Source organism: Desmodus rotundus, chromosome 4, assembly GCF_022682495.2.
Source record: "Desmodus rotundus isolate HL8 chromosome 4, HLdesRot8A.1, whole genome shotgun sequence".
Taxonomy (NCBI): Eukaryota; Metazoa; Chordata; class Mammalia; order Chiroptera; family Phyllostomidae; genus Desmodus; species Desmodus rotundus.
In genome coordinates, this window is record NC_071390.1 from 51760187 (window position 1) to 51781706 (window position 21520).

The 21520-nt window shown below is 41.7% G+C and overlaps 1 protein-coding gene across 6 annotated transcripts; it reads left to right on the top strand.

Moving 5' to 3' along the window:
- Window positions 1-78: 78 nt before the first annotated feature.
- NUDT13 (nudix hydrolase 13) lies at window positions 79-19857 on the top strand. Of its 6 annotated transcripts, none has more exons than XM_024561386.4 (9): window positions 79-203; window positions 8531-8622; window positions 13484-13623; window positions 14868-15002; window positions 15810-15916; window positions 16901-17026; window positions 17191-17302; window positions 18016-18170; window positions 19233-19857. In XM_024561386.4, exons 2-9 carry the CDS (start codon window positions 8540-8542, stop codon window positions 19431-19433), a joined length of 1059 nt encoding a protein of 352 aa, XP_024417154.2. In that variant the 5' UTR covers window positions 79-203; window positions 8531-8539; the 3' UTR covers window positions 19434-19857. The 6 variants fall into 6 exon arrangements, with proteins under 6 accessions (XP_024417154.2, XP_045052076.2, XP_024417155.2 ...); XM_045196141.3 differs by having other exon boundaries at window positions 14868-14999; XM_024561387.4 differs by lacking the exon at window positions 13484-13623.
- Window positions 19858-21520: the final 1663 nt, after the last annotated feature.

A 21520-nucleotide genomic window follows, 5' to 3' on the forward strand; every position in this document is an offset into this window, starting at 1 on the left:
CCATGGTTATCTGTGCCATTGGAGGGCTTTGCAGGTCACATAAACCTTGAACTACATTTCCCAGAGTGCCTGCCCAGGAGGATTCTGGGAAGCGTGGCAGAGTCCCTCAGGGCGAGGGAAGCCCCACTTCCCAGGAAAGTTTGGAGTTTCCTGATATTCGCTGATTGTTGAGGCCTACCACGGCACCCCCAACAGAGTTCAGAGTGAGTACCACGGGACAGACAACTGTTCAGGTTCTAAGTGCAGGAGGCAGTTTATGAGGAAGTATAAGCAGAACTTGAAAAAAAAAAAACCCTCTCAGTTACAGAACCTTGCAGTTCCAGCTTAGCCCCTTTTCCTTCTTGTGGAAACCAGGGAATGACCACAAGTTTGCATCATAACTTGTGGGACGATCTTATTAACCACAGCTAATAATTTTCTGATATTTTTTAGAGAGTCACTTGAAAATGGGATTTGCTAACTTCTCTGCATTGTGCCTGAGTTATTTTTGAGTTAAGGGAGGAAAACTTCGTTTTTAGAAAGTAAACGATAAAGCTGGTCAGTGAGATCTTGAAATCTGTACCCCAGTGGCCTCTCCGTTTTGCATATTTGCCCTCCCACTGTGGTCCGCTGTAATGAAAAGACAGACCCTCTGAAAAGGGCTCGCTCAAACACTACCGAACCCGGCCTCTTGGGAGACCCAACCAGGGAGATTCAAGAGGGGCTTTTTTGTCACGCTGTAGTGTTTTACAAGTTAATCTTTCTTCTGTTAAGAGGAACTGGGTGAGAAGCGTGTGAATCATTCATTACAGGGGGATTAGAGAAATTGTGAATCTTAAGGGATTTGCCTCATAATTTAATAAAAACAATTTATTAAACAATTTATTGTTTTTCAGTAAAAGCAATATTACCTTTCATCTCTATCAGTCTTAGTACTTTTTAAAAATATAAATAATAAAATGAATGTTAAAAAATGCTTTCCCATAAATTTCTTATCAAAATGTGAGCTTTGGAGCCAGATAGCCCTGGGTTTGACTCTGCTGCCCCCTCGATTGTGGTCTCAGATTGGTTAACTTTTCAAAGCTTTATCTTGCAAAATGGGATAAAGTCATTCATTCATTCATTCATGTGTTAATATATTGTGTTTTACACTGCGCTAGCTGTTGGAGACAGGGAAGACGCAATCCTCACCTTTAAGGATTTTACAGTCGAGCAGACCTGAGAAGTAGGCATGCGAAACCAGACACAGTTGTGACGCACTGAGATCCTCATTCTCTCCTTCCCTCGCCTGTGAGAAGTGAGACCAAAACCAAGCTCTCACAAGCTAGGCGACAGCCCCAGGTCACAAGTTCAGTGTGTGGGGGAGCCAGGAATGGAAGGACCTGAGTCTGTCCAGTGCTTACGTCCCTGTTCGTCCTTGCTTTGGAGACTTGCACTGGTACTGTAAACAAAATAGAAGGCAGGCCTGAGCTTGTCATCTACAGTAAAGTAATGGTGCTGGTATTTTCTGCCAGATGTGTTTTGTAAATAGTGAACTTTATCCTCAGTGTGCCGTCAGGCATTAAAACACAACAGTACTGCTGATTTGAACAATGACAACTATTCTGTTTGTAAAGTGGCCTTTGAGCAGAAGGGTGGGAGTATGGGAGCGTGTTTACCAAATCTGAGCCCGTAGGCCAATACGCTTTGAGTTATGCATCACACTGAAGATCCTAAAAGGTAGTGAAAAAAAAATCAATATTTCAGAAAAAAGTAGCAAATATTCACTGCACTAGATTTCTGAATACTATAGGGCTATAAGAAATTATATTTTCATCCTAAAACCTCACATATCCTCTTGACTGTTAAGAGCCTCTTTTTTTTTTTTTTTTTGTACTGAGGTTTGATCTGAATGACTGTTTCAAAGGGAGAAACAATACATAGAGCAGTGGGTTCCTGTAGTGCGTGTTGGTGATCAAATTGTGGAATGTACTGTAAATGTACTATAATATTTTTAACTTTATTTTTTTGTTTACACTATTACAAATGTCCCCATTTTCCCCAGGTTTGCTCACCACCCTCCCCCCGAATACCCCTGCCCGACTGCCCTAGTTCCCCTTCCCTTGCCCATCACCACACTGTTGTCTGTCTCTATGGGTTGTGCATGGGTGTCCTTTGGCTCATCCCTTCACGTCCTGTGATCCTGTCTCCACCACCCCCTCCCCTCTGACAGCTGTCAGCCCGTTCCATGTATCCATGCCTCTGTTTCTATTTTGTTCATCAGTTTATTTTGTTCACTAGATTCCACATGTAAGTGAGATCATACATTTGTCTTTCACCAACTGGCTATAATATTTTAAAGATTAGAATGGTCAAAAGGAGAGTAAAACCACAATTAATAAATGAGCACAGGACATCATATGTTTTCAAAAGGGGGACAAGGACTATTAAATCTGAAAACACTTTCAATCTCTATAGTGATTAAAGAAATAGAACAGTTCTTTTAAACCAAATTGCTATTGAATCTTTTAAGTGTGACAATGTGTAGAAAGAGCTGTTGATTTTATTTTTCACTTTTAAAAAGATTTTACTTATTTATTTTTAGAGACAGGGTAAAGGAGGGAGGAAGACAGGAAGAGAAACACTGATGTGAGAAAGAAACATCAAACGGTTGCCTCTTGCACGCCGCCTACTGGGGACCTGGCCTGCAACCCAGGCATGTGCCTTGACTGGGAATTGAACCAACCACCCTTTGGTTTATGGGATGATGCCCAAACTACTATGCCACACCAGTCAGGGCAGTGCCATTGATTTTAAAATAAATTTTATCCCAATAATTCTATTTTGAGTAACATCTTAAAAAAATAACTTGAAAATATCAGCACAGAGGTATTTATGTGGTATTTCTGATAATTTAAAGTCAGAGCAACCTAAAATGTTTAAAGTCAGTATGAGCATGGTTGAATGTAATATTATGTAGCCAAAAAAAATTATGAAGTTTATATAAAAACATAGAAGACTGCTTATAACATGTTTCATGAAAGCAAGTTGAAAAAAAATGTCCTCTGATTATAAACATGTAAAAATTGTATGAGTAAAGAGTCTAGAAAATACATATTCAATAGAAGTTATTTTTATGTGGTAATATAATGGGTGCTATCACAATTTTGTGTTCCAGATGCCCTGTAATGTAGTTATATTAATTTTATAACTTATCTATTTAGCCCTGGCTGATGTGGCTCAATGGATTGAGTGCTGGCTTGTGAACCCAAAGGACGCCAGTTCGATTCCCAGCCAGGGCACATGCCTGGGTTGCAGCCCAGGTCCCAAGCTGGGGGCACATAGGAGACAATCACACATTAATGTTTCTCTCCCTCTCTTTCTCCCTCCCTCCCCCTCTGTCTAAAAATAAATAAATAAAATATTTTAAAAAAACATCTATTTAAAAGAGAAAAATACAGTAAAAACTGAATTTTAAGAAAATCATTTTCTCTTCTTTGACTTTTAAATAGATGCTACACTGCTTTTATATAAGATGACAGAAAAATATACAAGGGACCATTCAGAAAAGGAATTAGATTTAATCTTCTAGGCTTATGACTATACCAACAAAGGTACAATTCTCAGTTAAAATAATTCTGGTTTTGCTCTTGATTATCGATTTTTTTAAGGCTACATTAAGAACTTTATCATGTTTTCTTTTTCTTTCTTTTTTTAAAAGATTTGTTTATTTATTTTTAAAGAGAGGGGAAGGGAAGGAAAGTGAGAGAGAGAAACATCAATGTGTGGTTGCTTCTTGTGCACCCCCTACCGGGGACCTGTTCCCACAACCCAGGCATGTGCCCTGACTGGGAATCGAACTGGAGACCCTTTGGTTCGCAGGCCGGCACTCAATCCACTGAGCCACACCAGGCAGGGTTCTTTCTTTTTTTTAAGTTAAATTTATTGGGATGACATTGGTTAATAAGATCATATAGGTTTCAAGTGCACGTTTCTATGATACATGCCCGTGTTTTCTACAAGCTCTGCAACCACCATCCCATGAGTTAGCAGGATATGGTGCTTCACAAGGGGTAGTATTTAGTAGCAGAAACCAGCAAAGACCAGGCAATCAAGTGCAGTGGGCCACACAGATTATCATCGTCATAACTACAACCAAACAGCTCTTACAGTTTCCAGGATTCAAGGACCACCCCAAAGACATTGGTTTTGGCTCCCAAGGAATGTGATGAGGTACTGCTGGAAACAATGGCCTGGAAATAGCCTCACTGTGCAGGCAGTCCCTGGAACTACTCCTTGTTATACTTTATTTTATTGTAATAGGAGTATGTACACATGGTTCACTTTTTTTTGAAGTACAGAAATGTATAAAGTAAAAAATACAGGTACCCTTTTCAATCTCTATTTCCATCCTGCTCTGCCAAATTAGTCAATATTAACAGTTTGATATGTGTACTTCTAGTCACTTTAAAATATCAATATTGAATAAATATGTATCTAATTTATGTATTCTTGTATGTATGTTCTTGTATGTATATGTTCTTTTTCTTTTTATCCTAAACTGAGGAGATTTTTTCATTGCTTTTTTTTTTTTTTTTTTTTTTAATTTAGATAGGGAGAGAGGAAGGGAGAGGGAGAAAAATTGATGCGAGAGAGAAGCATTCATTGGTTGCCTCCTGTACGCACCCAGACTGGGCATTGTACATGCCCTGACTGGGAATCAAACCTGCAACCTAGGTATTTGCCCTGACCAGGAATCGAATCTGCAACCTTTCAGTTTCATGAGAACATTCCAACCAACTGAGTCACACCAGCCAGGGCAATATATGTCCTTTTCTTTATCAATCAATTAGATCAGATTAAACCAACCAAAAATCACTTTCTTTACTTAATGTATTCTGAATATCTTTCCTACTTACTACACATATATTTTTCTACTGTTATTTTATTTGCTATTTATTTTTTAACAACTGTGCATTATTCCCTTTTATCATAATTTTCAGTTAACTTTCCTATACATATCCTTTCCTTCTTAGGATAAATTCCTAGAAGTGGAATTTCTAGGTAAAAGGAGTATTTATTACATTCTCAGAGATATACGTGAGGAAGAAATTTTGACTTTAAATACGTTTTTTCCAGTATAGCACGTAAGTCTAATCACTGTTGATGCTCTCCTGGGATGCTTTGTAACCTGCATATCACGAATTGCCTTCAGTGGAATTATTTGTTTCCTTTCTCCTGCTAGAGTCACTTGAGTGCAGGCTTTTCAACCTGTACATTTTTGCATTCCTTAAGGGCCCTTGCATAAAGTCAGGCTCAGTACATACTTTGTTGAATGTCATTTGCTAAATATAATTTACCCTTGGCCGGGACCAATGTGGCCAAAACTGCTCAAAGATTAGTCATCAGCATTTCATAATTATGCCACCAAGAAGGAGGCCTAGAATTTAGACGTCCCTTGGTGGCTTAGTGTTAAAGTATGTTTCCCTTGGGCACAGTTAAAAGGGTGGCTGGTTTTTTAACTGTACTGATTTTTCTCATTTCAGTGGGACTTTTTGACACTTTCATTGCTAATATGAAATGCACTTTTCTTTTTTTTAATATATTTATTGATTATGCTATTACAGTTGTCCCATTTCCACCCCTCACTCTACTCCATCCTGCCCACCCCCTCCCTCCCACATTCCCCCCCTATAGTTCATGTCCATGGGTCATACTTATAAGTTCTTTGGCTTCTACATTTCCTCCACTATTCTTACCATCCCCCTGTCTATTTTCCACCTATCATTTATGCTACTTATTCTCTGTATCTTTCCCCCCTTCTCCCCCTCCCACTCCCCTGTTGATAACCCTCCATGTGATCTCCATTTCTGTGGTTCTGTTTCTGTTCTAGTTGTTTGCTTAGTTTTCTTTTGTTTTGGTTTTAGGTGTGGTTGTTAATAACTGTGAGTTTGCTGTCATTTTTACTGTTCATATTTTTTATCTTCTTTTTCTTAGATAAGTCCCTTTAACATTTCCTATAATAATGGCTTGGTGATGATGAATTCCTTTAACTTGACCTTATCTGGGAAGTACTTTATCTGCCCTTCCATTCTAAATGATAGCTTTGCTGGATAGAGTAACCTTGGATGTAGGTCCTTGTCTTTTATGATTTCACATGCTTCTTTCTAGCCCCTCCTTGCCTGCAAGGTTTCTTTTGAGAAATCAGCTGACAGTCTTATGGGAACCCCTTTGTAGGTAACTGTGTCCTTATCCCTTGCTGCTTCTAAGATTCTCTCCTTCTGTGTAATCTTGGGTAATGTAATGATGATGTGCCTTGGTGTGTTCCTCCTTGGGTCCAGCTTCTTTGGGACTCTCTGAGCTTCCTGGACTTCCTGGAAGTCTATTTCCTTTGCCAGATTGGAGAAGTTCTCCTTCATTATTTGTTCAAATAAGTTTTCAATTTTTTGTTCTTCCTCTTCTCCTTCTGGCACCCCTATAATTTGGATGTTGGAACATTTCAAGATGTCCTGGAGGTTCCTAAGCCTCTCCTCGTTTTTTTGAATTCTTGTTTCTTCATTGTTTTCTGGTTGGATGTTTCTTTCTTCCTTCTGGTCCACACCGTTGATTTGAGTCCCAGTTTCCTTCCCATCACTCTTGGTTCCCTGTACATTTTCCTTTGTCTCTCTTAGCATAGCCTTCATTTTTTCATCTAGTTTTCGACCAAATTCAACCAATTCTGTGAGCTTCTTGATTACCAGTGTTTTGAACTGTGCATCTGATAGGTTGGCTATCTGTTCACTGCTTAGTTGAATTATTTCTGGAGCTTTGAAGTGTTCTGTCATTTGGGCCTTTTTTTTTTTTTTTTTTTTTTGTCTTGGCACGTCTGTTACTTAAAGGGGCAGAGCCTTAGGTGTTCACCGGGGCTGGCCGGGGTAACGCTGACCCTGTGCTGTGACTGCTATACGTGGGGGAGGGGCCGAGAGGGAGTAATTGCACCCGCTCCACTCTCCTGCAGACCTCAGTCACTCCCTCTGCTACCCACAATCAAACTGGGCCCCTCTGGTGCTGGTTCCCGAGTGGGTGGGCTTGTGCACACTCTAGGCCCCTGTGGGTCTCTCCAACGACCTCTCATATGAGGCTGGGAGTTCCTCCTGTTGCCGCCCCAACCCCCACGGGCGTTTTCACTCAGAGGTTTGAGGCTTTATTTCCCCCGCGCTGGAGCCCTGGGTTGCGCGGTCTGCTTTGCTCCCCGCTGTTTGTCTGGTTTATCTGTGCGCGAATGTGGGGCCTCGGGGTGCTACCCGCCGCTCTGCCTGCCCCATTCTCCACCGCTCTGAGTCCAGCCCTCTCGGTTTATCTGCGCAAATGTGGGGCCGCGGGGTCTGCTAGTGGTCAGACTGCCTGCCCTGTTTGTCCCACACTCCGCCAGTCTCAGTCCCGCCACAGCCACGCGAGTCCTCTCTGCCCCAGTGTCCATCTCCGCCCCTCCTACCGGTCTGTATGAATGTTTATTTTTTATTTCCTTGGTGTCGGACTTCCTTGCCGTTCGATTTTCTGTCAGTTCTAGTTGTGCGAGGAGGTGCAGTGAGTCTACCTATGCCGCCATCTTGGTTCTCCTCATCGAAATGCACTTTTCATGGTAAATAAAATACTTACCGATATACAGTTTAAAAGGAATCACCTTCTGCAAAATATATTCTTAAGATAATAGTATTTTTTCTCTCATGATGAAATACAAAAAAAGAAAAAACAGTAAATACCTTAGATCCATGTAGATTTGCGTAGCTGCCTTTTGAAATATTTCTCTCATGGCCATGATTTTATATTTTTCCTATCTACTTCATATTCAGAGCAACTCTGGTTTTCATGTGTTCCGAGAAATGTGGCCCCATTACTCTGGGACACTCCCGGACTTACTTGGTCTGTTAGAGTAATGCTAGCTGCCATAACAAACTTTGAAATTTCAGTGGCTTACTACGGTAGAAGTGTATTTCTCAGTCATACTTGTCCAAGGTCGGGGGATTTTTGGTTGGGGGGTGGCTTTTCTTCATGTAGTGATTGAAGAGTCTAGGCTTCTCCATCTAAGGGTTCTGCTAGCTAGAGTCTTCTAAGCAGAAGGGGAATAGGAGGATGAAAAGGCATAGCCACTTCTGAGCCGCTTCAGCCTGGACAGAGAAACATGACTCCACTCACATTCCATTGTTAGGAGAATTTCTCCCCACTTATGCACAAGGGAGGAGAGAAACGTGGGCCTTGGTTCAGCAACTACCTCCCAGCAACAAATCCACGATATGGAAGGACAAGCACACGTTCCTTGTGCGTAGTTAGCTGATTCTCATAACAACACATTAGGTAGGCAGAACAGGTTTTGATTTTGACCATTAGGAAAGAGGTATTGCAAAGTTAAAATCTCACAGCTAGTTCGTGGTAGAAATGCAATTTCGAAGCCAGATCACCTGACTCCTATTCAGTTTCTCTTAATATTAAAAAGTAATACTATTCTGGCTTAAAGTATAACCCTCTTGGTGACTCATTACTTTAAATTGCATACTATGATCTTTTTTTTTTTTTTTTAACTCTTTCCTCTAAGGGCCTGACAATGTCTCTGTACTGTGGGACTGCTTGCAGGAGAAAATCTTTTTGGTGCTACAGGCTGCTGTCAACCTATGTCACTAAGACCCGGTGAGTTTTGACCAATCTGAGCTCTCTGATTTTTCAAATGTTGGCCCATTAAATTATAAAAATCCCAAAATCCTATATTGAGGACTAAAGTTGTATGATTAAGATTTATATATAAGGATGTTCACTGAAAGTTATTTGTATTTGGAAAAATTTTAAATGAACTAAATTTCCAATAATATCTAAAATAGCTGACATACTTCAGTACAAGTTCTATTAAGATAGGAATGGTGTCTTTTCCACTGTGATACCCCTGGTACATAAGACAGTACCTGGCACATGGTGGGCACTGAAGCTTGTTGCATGGCGGAATGAACAGGTAGGGAGAAATTAAATTATGTCACACCCATATGATGGAATTAAAAACTATACTGAATAATAGTTCATGAAGTTTCTTGAGAATAAGGTAAATAACTCCAATTCTGGTCCCCACTGCCACCAAAGAACTAAACGTCAGTGAAAAGTGGACTAGAAAACATAAATCTGTACCAGTATCGGAAAATGATAAGTGACTTCTTTGTCACAGCCTGGGCACATTTGAAATCTGTGAATTTGAAATGACTAGCCTGCTCTCATACAGTTTGGGAGTTTAACTTTGTGTCATCGATATGGTACGGTCCAAAAGTCCCCTACCGAAGAAACGAATTTAAGTAGTGGTCCTAGACTAATAAGTAATACCCCGGGCACCTTGCAGAAGCAAGTGTAAAACTCCTCTGGAGGGAACACTCACGACCAGGGCTTCCCACGTGGAAAGCTTCGCCAAATATGAGTGCCAGTCCGAAGTGTAAAGACACAGAAGCGTGCAACCTTACACAAGCAAGGGTGAGAACACAACAGAATTGCAATGTTTGTTTCCAGTATTGTTGGGCACTTAGGTTATGTGCAGTTCTCAGGCTGAGACTCTGAGAATGATAACAGAATTATTGAATCGTCTAAAAATGAGTGTTAAAGTGATTAAGTATATATTTTTTTATGCTTATTGATTTTATTTTATTTTTTATTACATTTTATTAATTATGCTATTATAGTTGTCCTGACTTTCCCCCCTTTGCCTTCCTCCACCCAGCACCCTCTACTCCCTCAGGCAATCCCCTCACCCTTGTTCATGTCCATGGGTCACACAGGTTAGTTCTTTGGCTACTCCATTTCCTATCCTGGACTTTTCATCCCCATGGCTATTCTGTAACTACCTATTTGTACTTCTTTTTTTTTTTTTTTAAATATATTTATTGATTATGCTATTACAGTTGTCCCATTTCCCCCCCACTCTACTCCATCCTGCCCACCCCCCTCCCTCCCACATTCCCCGCCTATAGTTCATGTCCATAGGTCATACTTATAAGTTCTTTGGTTTCTACATTTCCTACACTATTTTTACCCTCCCCCTGTCTATTTTCCACCTATCATCTATGCTACTTATTCTCTGTACCTTTCCCCCTCTCTCCCTCTCCCACTCCCTTAATGACAACCCTCATGTTCTAGTTGTTTGCCTAGTTTGCTCTCGTTTTTGTTTTATGTGTGGCCGTTAATAACTGTGAGTTTGCTGTCATTTTTACTGTTCCTATTTTTGATCTTCTTTTTCTTAGGTAACTCCCTTTAACATTTCATATAATAAGGGCTTGGTGATGATGAGCTTCTTTAACTTGACCTTATCTGAGAAGCACTTTATCTTCCCTTCCATTCTAAGTGATAGCTTTGCTGGATACAGTAATCTTGGATGTAGATCCTTGCGTTTAATCTTGGGTAATGTAATTATGATGTGCCTTGGTGTGTACCTCCTTGGGTCCAGCTTCTTTGGGACTCTCTGAACTTCCTGGACTTCCCGGAAGTCTATTTCCTTTGCCAGATTAGGGAAGTTCTCCTTCATTATTTGTTCAAATAAGTTTTCAATTTTTTGTTCTTCCTCTTCTCCTTCTGGCACCCCTATAATTCGGATGTTGGAACGTTTCAAGGTGTCCTGGAGGTTCCTAAGCCTCTCCTCATTTTTCCAAGTTCTTGTTTCTTCATTCTTTTCTGTTTGGATGTTTGTTTCTTCCTTCTGGTCCACACCATTGATTTGAGTCCCAGTTTCCTTCTCATCACTATTGGTTCCCTGTACATTTTCCTTTGTTTCTCTTAGCATAGGCTTCATTTTTTCATCTGTTTTTCGAATAGATTCAACCAAGTCTGTGAGCATATTGATAACCAGTGCTTTGAACTGTGCATCTGATAGGTTGGCTATCTCTTCGTCGCTTAGTTGTATTTTTTCTGGAGCTTTGAAGTGTTCTGTCATTTGGGCCATTTTTTTTTTTTTTTTTGTCTTGGCGTGTCTGTTTCTTTAAGGGGCGGAGCCTTAGGTGTTCACCGGGGCGGGGTAACGCTGGTCGCTGAGCTGTGACGCTGTACGAGGGGGAGGGGCTGAGTGGGAGCAATGGCGCCAGCCTCACTCTCCTCCAGATTTCAATCCTTCACTCCGCTACCCACAATCAAACTGGGCCACTCTGGTGCTGGTTCCCGAGTAAGTGGGCCTGTGCACACTCTCGGCCCCTGTGGGTCTCTCCAACAACCTCTCCTATGAGGCTGGGAGTCTCTCCTGCTGCTGCCCCAACCCCCAGGGGCACTTTCAGTCAGAGGTTTGAGGCTTTATTTCCCGGAGCTGGAGCCCTGGGTTGCACAGTCTGCTTCTCTGCCCGCAGTTCGTCCAGTTTATCTGTGGGCGAATGTGGTGCCGCAAGGTGCTACCCGCCACTCTGCCTGCCCCGCTCTCCGCCACTCTGAGTCCGGCCCTCTCAGTTTATCTGCGCAGATGTGGGGCCGCAGGGTCTGCTAGTGCTCGGACTGCCTGCGCCATTTGTCCCACACTCCGCCAGTCTCGATCCCACCACAGCCACGCGAGTCCTCTCCACCCCGGTGCCCGTCTCCGCCCCTCCTACCAGCCTGGATGAATGGTTATTTTCTATTTTCTTGGTGTTGGTCCCCCTTGCTGTTCGATTCTCTGTCAGTTCTGGTTGTGCGAGGAGGCGCAGTGTGTCTACCTACGCCGCCATCTTGGTTCTCCCCGTGATTAAGTATATTTAAAAATAATTAAAAGTCATAAGAAAAAAATAAAATTCTATTAATAAGGGACATGGTGTAAAAATGTTAATATGTTTAAGAAAAAAGGCTACAAATTAGTAGGCATGATTCTAAATAGACCTACGTATGTACACATGCCTAATATTAGTAAATAGTTTGGAGAAGTCCAAGGCGTAAGCAGTGATCATCTCTGAGTTGTGGGATTCTTGATGATTTCCTTTTGTGAAAAAATTGATAACTGTATTTCCTGATTTTTATAGAATGATTATGTTTTACTTTTATGATATGAAAAAAAACAGTTTAAGTTCAATCTTCATTTTATGGTTTCCATGCTATTATAACTAAAGGGGAGAAATGAATTTTTTAAAATAGTGTTTCTGGTCAAGAAGAATGTAAAACTTTTTGGATCTCCGTTCCAGTTCCAATGAGGCCCCAGGTTTAATAAGACCTTAACCTCGGTGTTTTGCTTTTTAGGGTCATTAGGGCAAAGCACAGGCTGTACCACTCTTTCTGTTCTTTTACGAAGGCGGCCGTGTTTGTTCTATTGTTTATATTTGGGAACTTCTGAGGGGCACATGTCTCTCCTTTGACGGGCATTGAGCCTTTGCCCCAGGAGGCTGCAGTCACTCACAAGTTTAAAAATATCACTGGTATTAAAATCTCAGGTTTCCTTTGTCTTCTGTCCATAAAGAGATCTGTGTAACCCCTTTTATGACACAGTCAACATAGGTCTCTAAAGACGTTGCTGAGCTGTGTTTATCATTTTGCTTCGTAGTTTCATGTGGAGGCAACTCTGCCTGCCGGTGTTACAAACACACGCAGATCCTAGAGAACGTATCTGTAAACCTGGTTTCCTGCTTAAGTGACAAATTATGCCCTATACCCAATTATCTCTAAGGTCCGGAAAGAGAATCTACATTCGGTCTCCCCCAACGCCCACATCATAGAAAAGCTGACCGGATTCCCAAGGCTCTTAAAAGGACAGACTTAGGCCACCGTTAATGAAGACACCGGAAAAGCCCAGGACGTGCGCCAGTGCGATTTCTTTTTCAACAGAAGCTCATTATGCGATGCTCTCTTTTCCACATTTTTACTTTGGCTACTGAAAACATTACTTATTAAATATGTCAAGGAATAGCATCCCTTTCCCATGGGTGGTCGCACTTATAAAGATAAGGAGCAAAAGGTGTCCTCGTGGGGGATTAGATAGTTGAAAGACGCTAGCATTGGAGATAAAACTTGCTCTTTATCTTCCCTAGACGGAATGAGAGCTAAAGAAGGAAGAGTGTCTACTCCTTGTCCTCAATAGTGAAGTCTGCTTCCACCTCTAGGTGTTCTATGGCTGATGTTTTATCGCTGTACTTGTTTTCCTTTCAATCCACTGCAGGTAAATTCTTGCCTCACAGTGCAATATTGGCCAAGTGCCTTGAGGTTCAATTCAGTAAATATTTATTACCCTTGAAGCTCAATTCAATAAATATTTATGGAATTGAGCCATTCATTATGCTAATTACTGGGGATACAGAAGTAAGGCAGACCCTGCCCTTAAGGAGATCATAGTCTTTTGGGGAGACAGACAAGTTAACAGCTAGTACAGCAGAAGGGCGAGCACAGAAGTACTGGCGAGGTGTACAGCAGGACAAAGGAGAAACTGACTGCCTGCAGCACCTCAACGCCTTCAGAGAGCAATGCAGGGCGTAAGTAAGAGGAAATAACTGGTAGGAGAGGGATGCAGGAACAGGATTCTCAAAGATGAATGCTGTACAAGTAAACAAATGTGGCTTCATAACGCTTTATTTCCAAAACACAGGTATTTATTTGAACTGAAGGAAGATGATGATGCATGTAAAAAAGCCCAGCAGACAGGAGCATTTTACCTCTTTCATAACCTGGCTCCTTTGCTTCAGAAATCAGAACATCAATACCTGCTGCCCCAGTATAGCCTAGTAGGTAAGCCCACAGTAGAGTGACCACTCTGTGGCCGCTAAGCAGAACTCAGTCCATATTGAATCCCTGAGAAGGATCCTCTGGCTTTAAAGGACAGGTGTTTTCAACCTGCTTCTGTCAATTAATTATTAGTGTATAAACCGGTGTTGCCCAGTCCAGTGGTATTTGGGGATGGTATGAACCACTCCTACCTTTAGCCCGGGGTCGGCGAAACTGCTGTCCGGATTGGAACCGGCCACGTTTTTAAAAAACAATTTTATTGGAACACAGCCACCCTCATTCATTTCCAGGCTGTCTGTGGCTGCTTCCGCACTATAATGACAGAGCAGAGTAGTTGTGACAAAGCTCAAGAGCCTAAAAGATTTGGCCACCCCCTGCCTTAGGTGTGATTTCCAGCCTCCATGGAGTAGAACACTGTCACACCGGCCAGAATTTGCATCGTGACTTCGTTTCTCCTGGAAGGGTCAAAATTAAAAGTGAATTAAAACTAATTTGTTTCTAGAACTCTTTTGAGGTATAAAACTGGAGATGTCTAAGCTGCTGGAATTTGGTTTTCAAGATACTTTCAGTTTTATATGATGTTGCTATACACTGACTAACTTCGAAATAATTACCCATTAATCTCTTTCACGGGCAGATGTGGGAGTATCTGGATAGGGAGCTTCTAGTGCTACAGAAGAATATGAGGATGCCATCAGAAGGCACTAAACATTTAGAGACTTAGCAACGTTTTGTTGGATTATGAACACATAAATAGGAGTCTTTCATGCCCAGGAGGACAGGTTTTCTCCCGAGGCAGCACTTGTCTTCCACAGACTGGCATCTCAGATGCATGTTCTACTCTGGCCCACAGAAGAGGCATAATCTGGAGACTACATTATACAGTTGATTTGGTCTCTACCCTTTTCCATGTGACCCTTTTTTCAGCACCATGGTGAGTTAACTATCACGGATCTTCTGAACTAGGGGATATGTTCCTTTCATGGTATGATCACAGAGTGATACAGGGTTACCCAGGAAGAATTCCTTCTGTAGTCTGCACTCCTCCGATTGCGGATGAGAAAAGGGAGGCCTAGAGAGGTGAAGCGATTAGACCAGGTTTATGTAGCTCATTAGCTGCAGGGCAGCGACTGAAGCGAGGTACGCCTACTTCAAGCTGACGTAGATGATTTCCTGGAAGTTTAAGGTGGCTCAGGTGGTTCAATTAAAGCCCTTGTTTTTCTCCCTTCTCGTTTTCTGTTTCTTAGAGTTGGAAAAGCTCCTGGGAAAGCTTGGACACGATACACAAAGAGTAGAAGATTCTGTGCTGATTGGATGCTCCGAACAGCATGAAGCGTGGTTTGCTCTGGACCTGGGTCTAAATAACTCCTCTTCCATGAGTAGTACACAACATTATTCCTATTGGGAATTCTCAGACTTTGGGATTTCACATGATAGTAAAATTTCAAAAAAAAAGATTTGGGACTAGAGAAGAGTGATCAACTTTGTATTTTTAAGTTAGGACATAAAAAAATTGTACCATCTACTATTGTCATTTAAAAGAAAATAAAGGAATTTTAATGCATTCTTTCTAAGGTAGGGGGTGGATACAAAGATGTTTATTGTATTATTCTCTGTACCTTTATACATTTTCTATCATAAATATTTCATAGGAAATGTTTTAAAATTCATGACATCGTTCTTGTACCTCTTATCAACGCAAGTGGATACACAGGCCACCATGAAGTAGCTCTGGGTCTTCAGTGCTGCGTTTGGGAGCCGGTTTGCTACAGCGCAGGCTCCTACCCAGCCTTTCCTCTCCTTCTGGTGTGACCCGACGTCCTGGTGCCAAGGGGGGTTCAGATAGGCACTTAGCGGTCCAGTTCCATCTTTTCTCCAGGGATAGTGTTTGGCTAGTGCGAGTGTTCTCATTGCTCTGAAAAGGAGCTTGGGAAATAGCGCTATGCTGTTTCCCAAACGTGCCTAAATATGAGGATCACCTGGTGCTTGTTAAAAAGCAAGGTTTCTGGGCCTCACTCGCTGGCTGTTCAGAATCTCCACATAGGGCTTGAGAACCTGTATATTTTTAATTTTCCCTAGCTGAGTCTTATTTGGCAAGTTTGGGCAACACTGTTCTAACAGGATATACTTGAGAGGGGCCCGAGGAAGTCTGACATTTGTTTCATTTCATTCTCTCTTTAATTTTCTAGCTTCCTTACAGAAAGCAGAAATGGAGGCCGAGCTCAAGGGGTCTTTCACTGAGCTGAGGAAGGCTCTCTTTCGGCTGAACGTGAAGGATGCCTCCTTGCTATCCACGGTAGATCCTGACTTCTCAGTTCTGTAGGATATTTAGTGAAGCAGTATTCAAGGGCGAGTAGTGCGTGCGTAACACAGGCTAGAGTAGGTTATAGTTCTTTTACAGATTATAGTTCTCCCTGCAGACCTTGGCAGAAGGGCAATGTGCTGTAGGGAGATTGCTTCTTCTTTCTTCTGTCCTTGGCTTGGCAAGATTGCTGTCAGGACCAATACCTGCAGACCTATGGCATCTGTCAGCCTCATAAACATTATTAATGACCCACAGCATGTCATGCATCATGTTTTTCCTATGAGAAATTATTTTTGATTGCTTTATCTCACCCTCACAGCTTTACACTTCACTTGCTATAGTGCTTTTGATTATCTGTTTAATTAGAGATATCTCTAAATAAACATTTTTATTTGCAAAAACATTCAAACTTTATTGAGCAGGAATACATGTTGGGATGTTCAACTATATTGGAAATGTTTTATTTTTTTTAGATTATTTATTTATTTTTAGAGAGAAGGGAAGGGAAGGAAAGGAGAAAGAGAGGGAGAGAAACATCAATGTGTGGTTGCCTCTTGCACGCCCCCTACTGGGGACCTGGCCCGCAACCCAGGCATGTGCCTTGACTGGGAATCGAACGCACGACCTTTTGGTTTGCAGCCCACTCTCAACCCACTGAGCTACACCAGCCAGGGCTGGAAATGTTTTATTTTTAAGCTGGGTCATAGTACATGGGTGTTTATTATAATTCTTTATATATTACATATATTTTAAATAATTCATAATACATTTAAATATGCTTTACTTATATTTCAGATGCAGGAAGAATATGTTCAATAGTTTCCTTATTTGAAAGTTTAATACCCTTGTAAAGTAGGTGAACTGGAAAGGCACTGGCATTTCCCTTTGAGCAGCTCCGCATACTAGGCCCCGCACTGTTACAGATGAGCCTCACACTCTCTCCAAATGAAACCAAGCCCATCTTTGTATTGCTAGGCTCAGGCCCTCCTCCGCTGGCATGATGCTCATCAGTTCTGCAGCAGAAGTGGGCAGCCCACCAAGAAGAATGTGGCTGGCAGCAAGCGTGTGTGCCCTTCTAATAAGATCATCTATTATCCACAGGTAAGCACAGCATTAAAAGGCCAGTAATCCAAGAAGGCTGCGCACTGCTCTGTCCTGGGGATGGAAGCTGGTACAATTAAAAGGCTTTCCTTGGTGATTCATGCCTGCATCCCATTCACAGGCTCCAAAACCCTAGTGTCTAAATTCCCTTCCCCTTTTCCTAGATGGCTCCTGTGGTGATCACTCTGGTGTCAGACGGGACTCGATGTCTGCTTGCCCGCCAGAGTTCCTTCCCCAAGGGAATGTACTCTGCCTTGGCAGGTTTTTGTGATATAGGTAAGTTTAGGGCACGTACCGATGACACTGGAAGACACAAAAACGCATCGATAGTAGTTATTTCTTGTGTTGCTGTCATAGTGCTTGGGGTCTCAAGCACATTCTTTTATGTCAAGAATATGCCTCTGGCCATTATAATTTTCCACTAATTTATAGGCAGACTTTCAAACATACAGCATAGTTGAAAGAACTGTACAGTGAAAACCCGTACTCTCACCACCTAGCCTCTGTAATTTCCTGTGCTTACTTTATCACATACCTGTCCATTCTTCTATCTGCCCACCAGTCCATCTTCTTTTTTGATGCATAGATTACAGATGTTAGGACACCTCTCCCTAAATATTTCAGCATGCATAATATTAACTAGAATTTAGCATTTACTTACAGGTTTTTTCACTCAGTCTATCGGTGTAAAATTTGCAAATGGTAAAATGTGGCATTAGAGTTTTATTAAAGCTCACAGGAGCAGTAACCTCTCCCAATGCCACTCTTATTTAGTGTTGTGACTCTTTTGCATTGTATTGTGTTGGTGTAAATATTTCAGTTCAACACCCAACTCTAAACTTGATTCCTGTTGTAGAGACTAAGAGATTTAAGACTCTCCCAAGAGTATTTCGATGACACCTTGGAGCCAGTTTTGCTCTTTCACAAATGGGCATCTGTATCACCCTTCCTGCTGCAGGGCTGTCCTGAATTAATCTGAGTGCTTGTAGGTGAAAGTCTGGAAGAGGCTGTCCGGCGAGAAGTTGCCGAAGAGGTGGGCTTGGAGGTGGAAGGACTGCAGTACTCTGCATCCCAGCACTGGCCCTTTCCTAACAGCTCACTCATGATCGCCTGTCATGCGGTGGTGCGTCCCGGACAGACAGAGGTCAGTTCTGATGCTTCCTGTATGCTGTGGTATTTCCCCTGCCTCACCCAAGCTTGTCAGTGGCTACTCACTAAGCACCCGTGTAGTCCAACATTGTCTAGATTACACAAAGATGTGTAAGATATGATTTATATCCTTAAGGAATTAGCAGTCTTGTAAGGAAAATAATCACCATGGAAACGGAGTGCCAACGTGATCTCCATTCTTCCTTGCATATGTCTCAGTCATGAGACAATATATCTTTCATCATCAGGACTTAACACAGCATCTGTCATAGATTAGACACATAATGTATCAAGTTTAATGGTTGATTTCAGGATTGATCTTATTGCTCAAGCCAATCAGGGTGTTGGGCACTAACAATCAGTATTAATAATTATCAGTTCCATAATAACAATGATTATAGGCCTTCTTTTCTGGTTGAAAGGTACTTAGCTATTGTCTTATTTCGCCATCCTGTAGCAACCCTGACAGATGGCGCTGTGGTTCCTGTCTACCAAAGTCCGTCTGTTGTGTTGGTTTCTATGGAATGAATACTAGCTAATCTTTCTCAGCTTCCCATGATTCGTGACTTCCCATGACTACTTCACTTCTTGCAAAGAGATTCTATGATTGAGTATTGTTAATTATACTTTATCTTTTTTTAAATATTAATTTTGTATTGTTATTCAATTACAGTTGTGTGCCTTTTCTCCCCATCCCTCCACCCCACTATACTTTATCTTTTAAAGTAACGTTTGTATGTTATAAAATCAACAGAGGCACAAAGGAAAAACAAGTATTATTCATAATTTACCCTTTAGATTAATCACTCTTAATATTTTTACTTGTATTTCAATTTAAAAAAATTTTTACTATGAAAAATATATTCAACTTTTATCTCTTAATTATGCCTCTTTTGCTTCTGGGCACTAACTAGAGTTGATTATCTCCCAGCCTGTGGGTCCCGGGAATTACCTTCTAAGATTGCGCAGTTCTAGAACCATTTTCTCACCTTTGGCCATAGTATTCTAAATTTTGTAGCTCCTAATCTTACATTCTGTTTTTCCTTATGTCTTTCAGATCCAGGTGAACTTGAGAGAACTAGAAGCAGCTGCCTGGTTCAGTCATGAGGAGGTGGTCATGGCCTTGAAGAGAAATGACCCATATACTAAGCAACAGGATGGGACTTTCCCATTCTGGCTGCCCCCTAAGTTAGCCATTGCCCACCAACTGATTAAGGAGTGGGTGGAGAAACCAACCTGTCCTTCCCTGCCTGCTTAGCTCAGACCAGGCCACCTAGATCCCTCCTCAGTATCTCAGAGGGGCATATCAAACGTCAGTTGAAAAGGAGAGGTGACAAAATGCCATATGCAGCCAAACTCATGTTAAGGCAGAGAATAAGGTGAGCCAACAGCAAGACACCTCTCCCAGCAGTGTTAATGAGAGCCATTGCTACTTATGGGCAATCAGAGACGCCGGAGCGAGAAGAGACTACTGAACTGACAACTGTCAAAGCCAGGGGAATGCTGCGGCTTCAGTTTAGACGTAGGCCCATGTTCCCCCATCTTCTCCGAAACCTTGGGTGCAAAGAGCTGTTTGCATGTGGCTTGTTAATGCTGGGTTTGTATCTAACTGCCAAAATGTGCCTGGTATAATTTTGGTTAAAACTTTTATCTTACTATTAAAAATATATAGCAAATCTCAACCCCCTGAGTTACTTTTTATCCTCATAGACTTAAGACAAATAGCACGACATAACATTTTCGAATTTATGTACAGGTGATTATTTTGTACATGGTAGTGAAATAAAAGTTATAGTTCTCTAAGTCATCTGAAGGGATGAGGAAAGTGGGAGCTGGGGTCTCCCCCAGCGCTCTGCAATAAATCAGAGATGACGATGTTCTGTTGTTAACTGCCTCCCAGTGGGGCACGTGATGGGAAGGGGTTTCTTGCTGTTACTTGCTCAGTTTGTGACCCAAGGCCAGGAGAATCACTTTGCTGGTCCTGTTTTCCTAAGTGACCGCTGCCATTCACACATCCACTAAGTGTTATAACTTCAACTAAAGGGTTAGTGAGGGCGAACCATTTGAGTTTTAAAGGATAAACTAAAGTTAGGATTTCTCAAATCCTTAGGATTTTCGTCATCCATGTATGCCATTTTTATACCTTGTCATAGGGGAGAATTTACCTGGAGGAAATAAATTTCCACACCTTTGTTCAGACGTATTTTCTGTTTTATGAGTGAAGAAATTGAAGAAAGTGAGAATTTAGCATGACAAATGTTTAAGTCCAGGTTCCCAGCCTGGGACAACTGAGACAAGGGGCAGAGAGGAAATACTGTTGGAGGCCGGTTTGAAAAGAGGAATGCATGGCTGGGGAAAGAGCCGTATCTTCAGATGATTTTAGACACTAACTTGTGGTTAAATACGTAAGTGCCAAAGACCCTACGATTATTTATACACCAGAGTGCCATAGGACTAAGCAAAAGAGATTCCAGAACTAGAAAGCTGAAGCACTGAATTCCCTTTTGAAACAAAAAGGCCATTGTTCTCACTGTGGCCAGCAAACCAACACTGCTTTGGGAAATCCAGGTGCATTCATCAGGACGTGGGGAGGGATAAAATCTGATGGGATTTGATTGTCCTGTGAGATTGGCAGCTTGCCCTGACCTGAGCTGAACCCAGCATGTGGAAGGGACCGGCACTCTCGAAAGAGGCCCTGAGATTTCCTCATATCTTGCAGTTAGAAGAAAACAGTTCAGGGTCCATGTGTACTACCGTATCCCAGCCTTTTCTATCTCTATGTGGGTGTGTTTGTGAGCACAAGTGTACACAGCCCCTGTCTGAAAATACAGGATAGAAAGGGGAGTGTGTGATGTTTCTCAAATTTACCCTGGGGTAACTGTTTGCTTTTGGATTGATGTGTTGTTTTGGAAAAGAAAAGATGAGTGGCTAACGGGAGAAGCTGCAACATTGAACTTTGTTTCCCGGCAAACTTTGAGTGGGAAGAGAGCTTTGCTTTGGAACTCTAAGGGTATCTGAGAACTGACGCAAAAGAGGCCAAGATACTGAAAATGACAGATAAATAAAAGAAACTTTGGCCCAGGGCTCACGGAGCTGGAGAATGTTTATGTGGCAATTCATTATGAAGGTGCTAAGGATAGAAAGAACCCATTGGCCTATGAAGTAGAATAGTAAAGACAGGTAAAACATTAAAATAAATATATTTGCCACCAGAGTGAGCCAGGCTCAAGGTCATTCCTGGTACCTGGAATAAAAAAAGCAACTCATTCATTCCTTATTTTTGACTACCTTCCTTTCTCTCCCCAACATTTAATCCTCAATAAAACTAAACAATATTCTAAATGA

Excerpts from the sequence above, each read along its gene's own strand:
- NUDT13 (XM_024561386.4), top strand. The coding sequence starts at position 8,540 with ATGTCTCTGTACTGTGGGACTGCTTGCAGGAGAAAATCTTTTTGGTGC. Across the intron at positions 15,917-16,900 it reads ATGCCTCCTTGCTATCCACG|GCTCAGGCCCTCCTCCGCTG; the intron begins GTAGATCCTGAC and ends TTGTATTGCTAG. Across the intron at positions 17,303-18,015 it reads GGCAGGTTTTTGTGATATAG|GTGAAAGTCTGGAAGAGGCT; the intron begins GTAAGTTTAGGG and ends GAGTGCTTGTAG.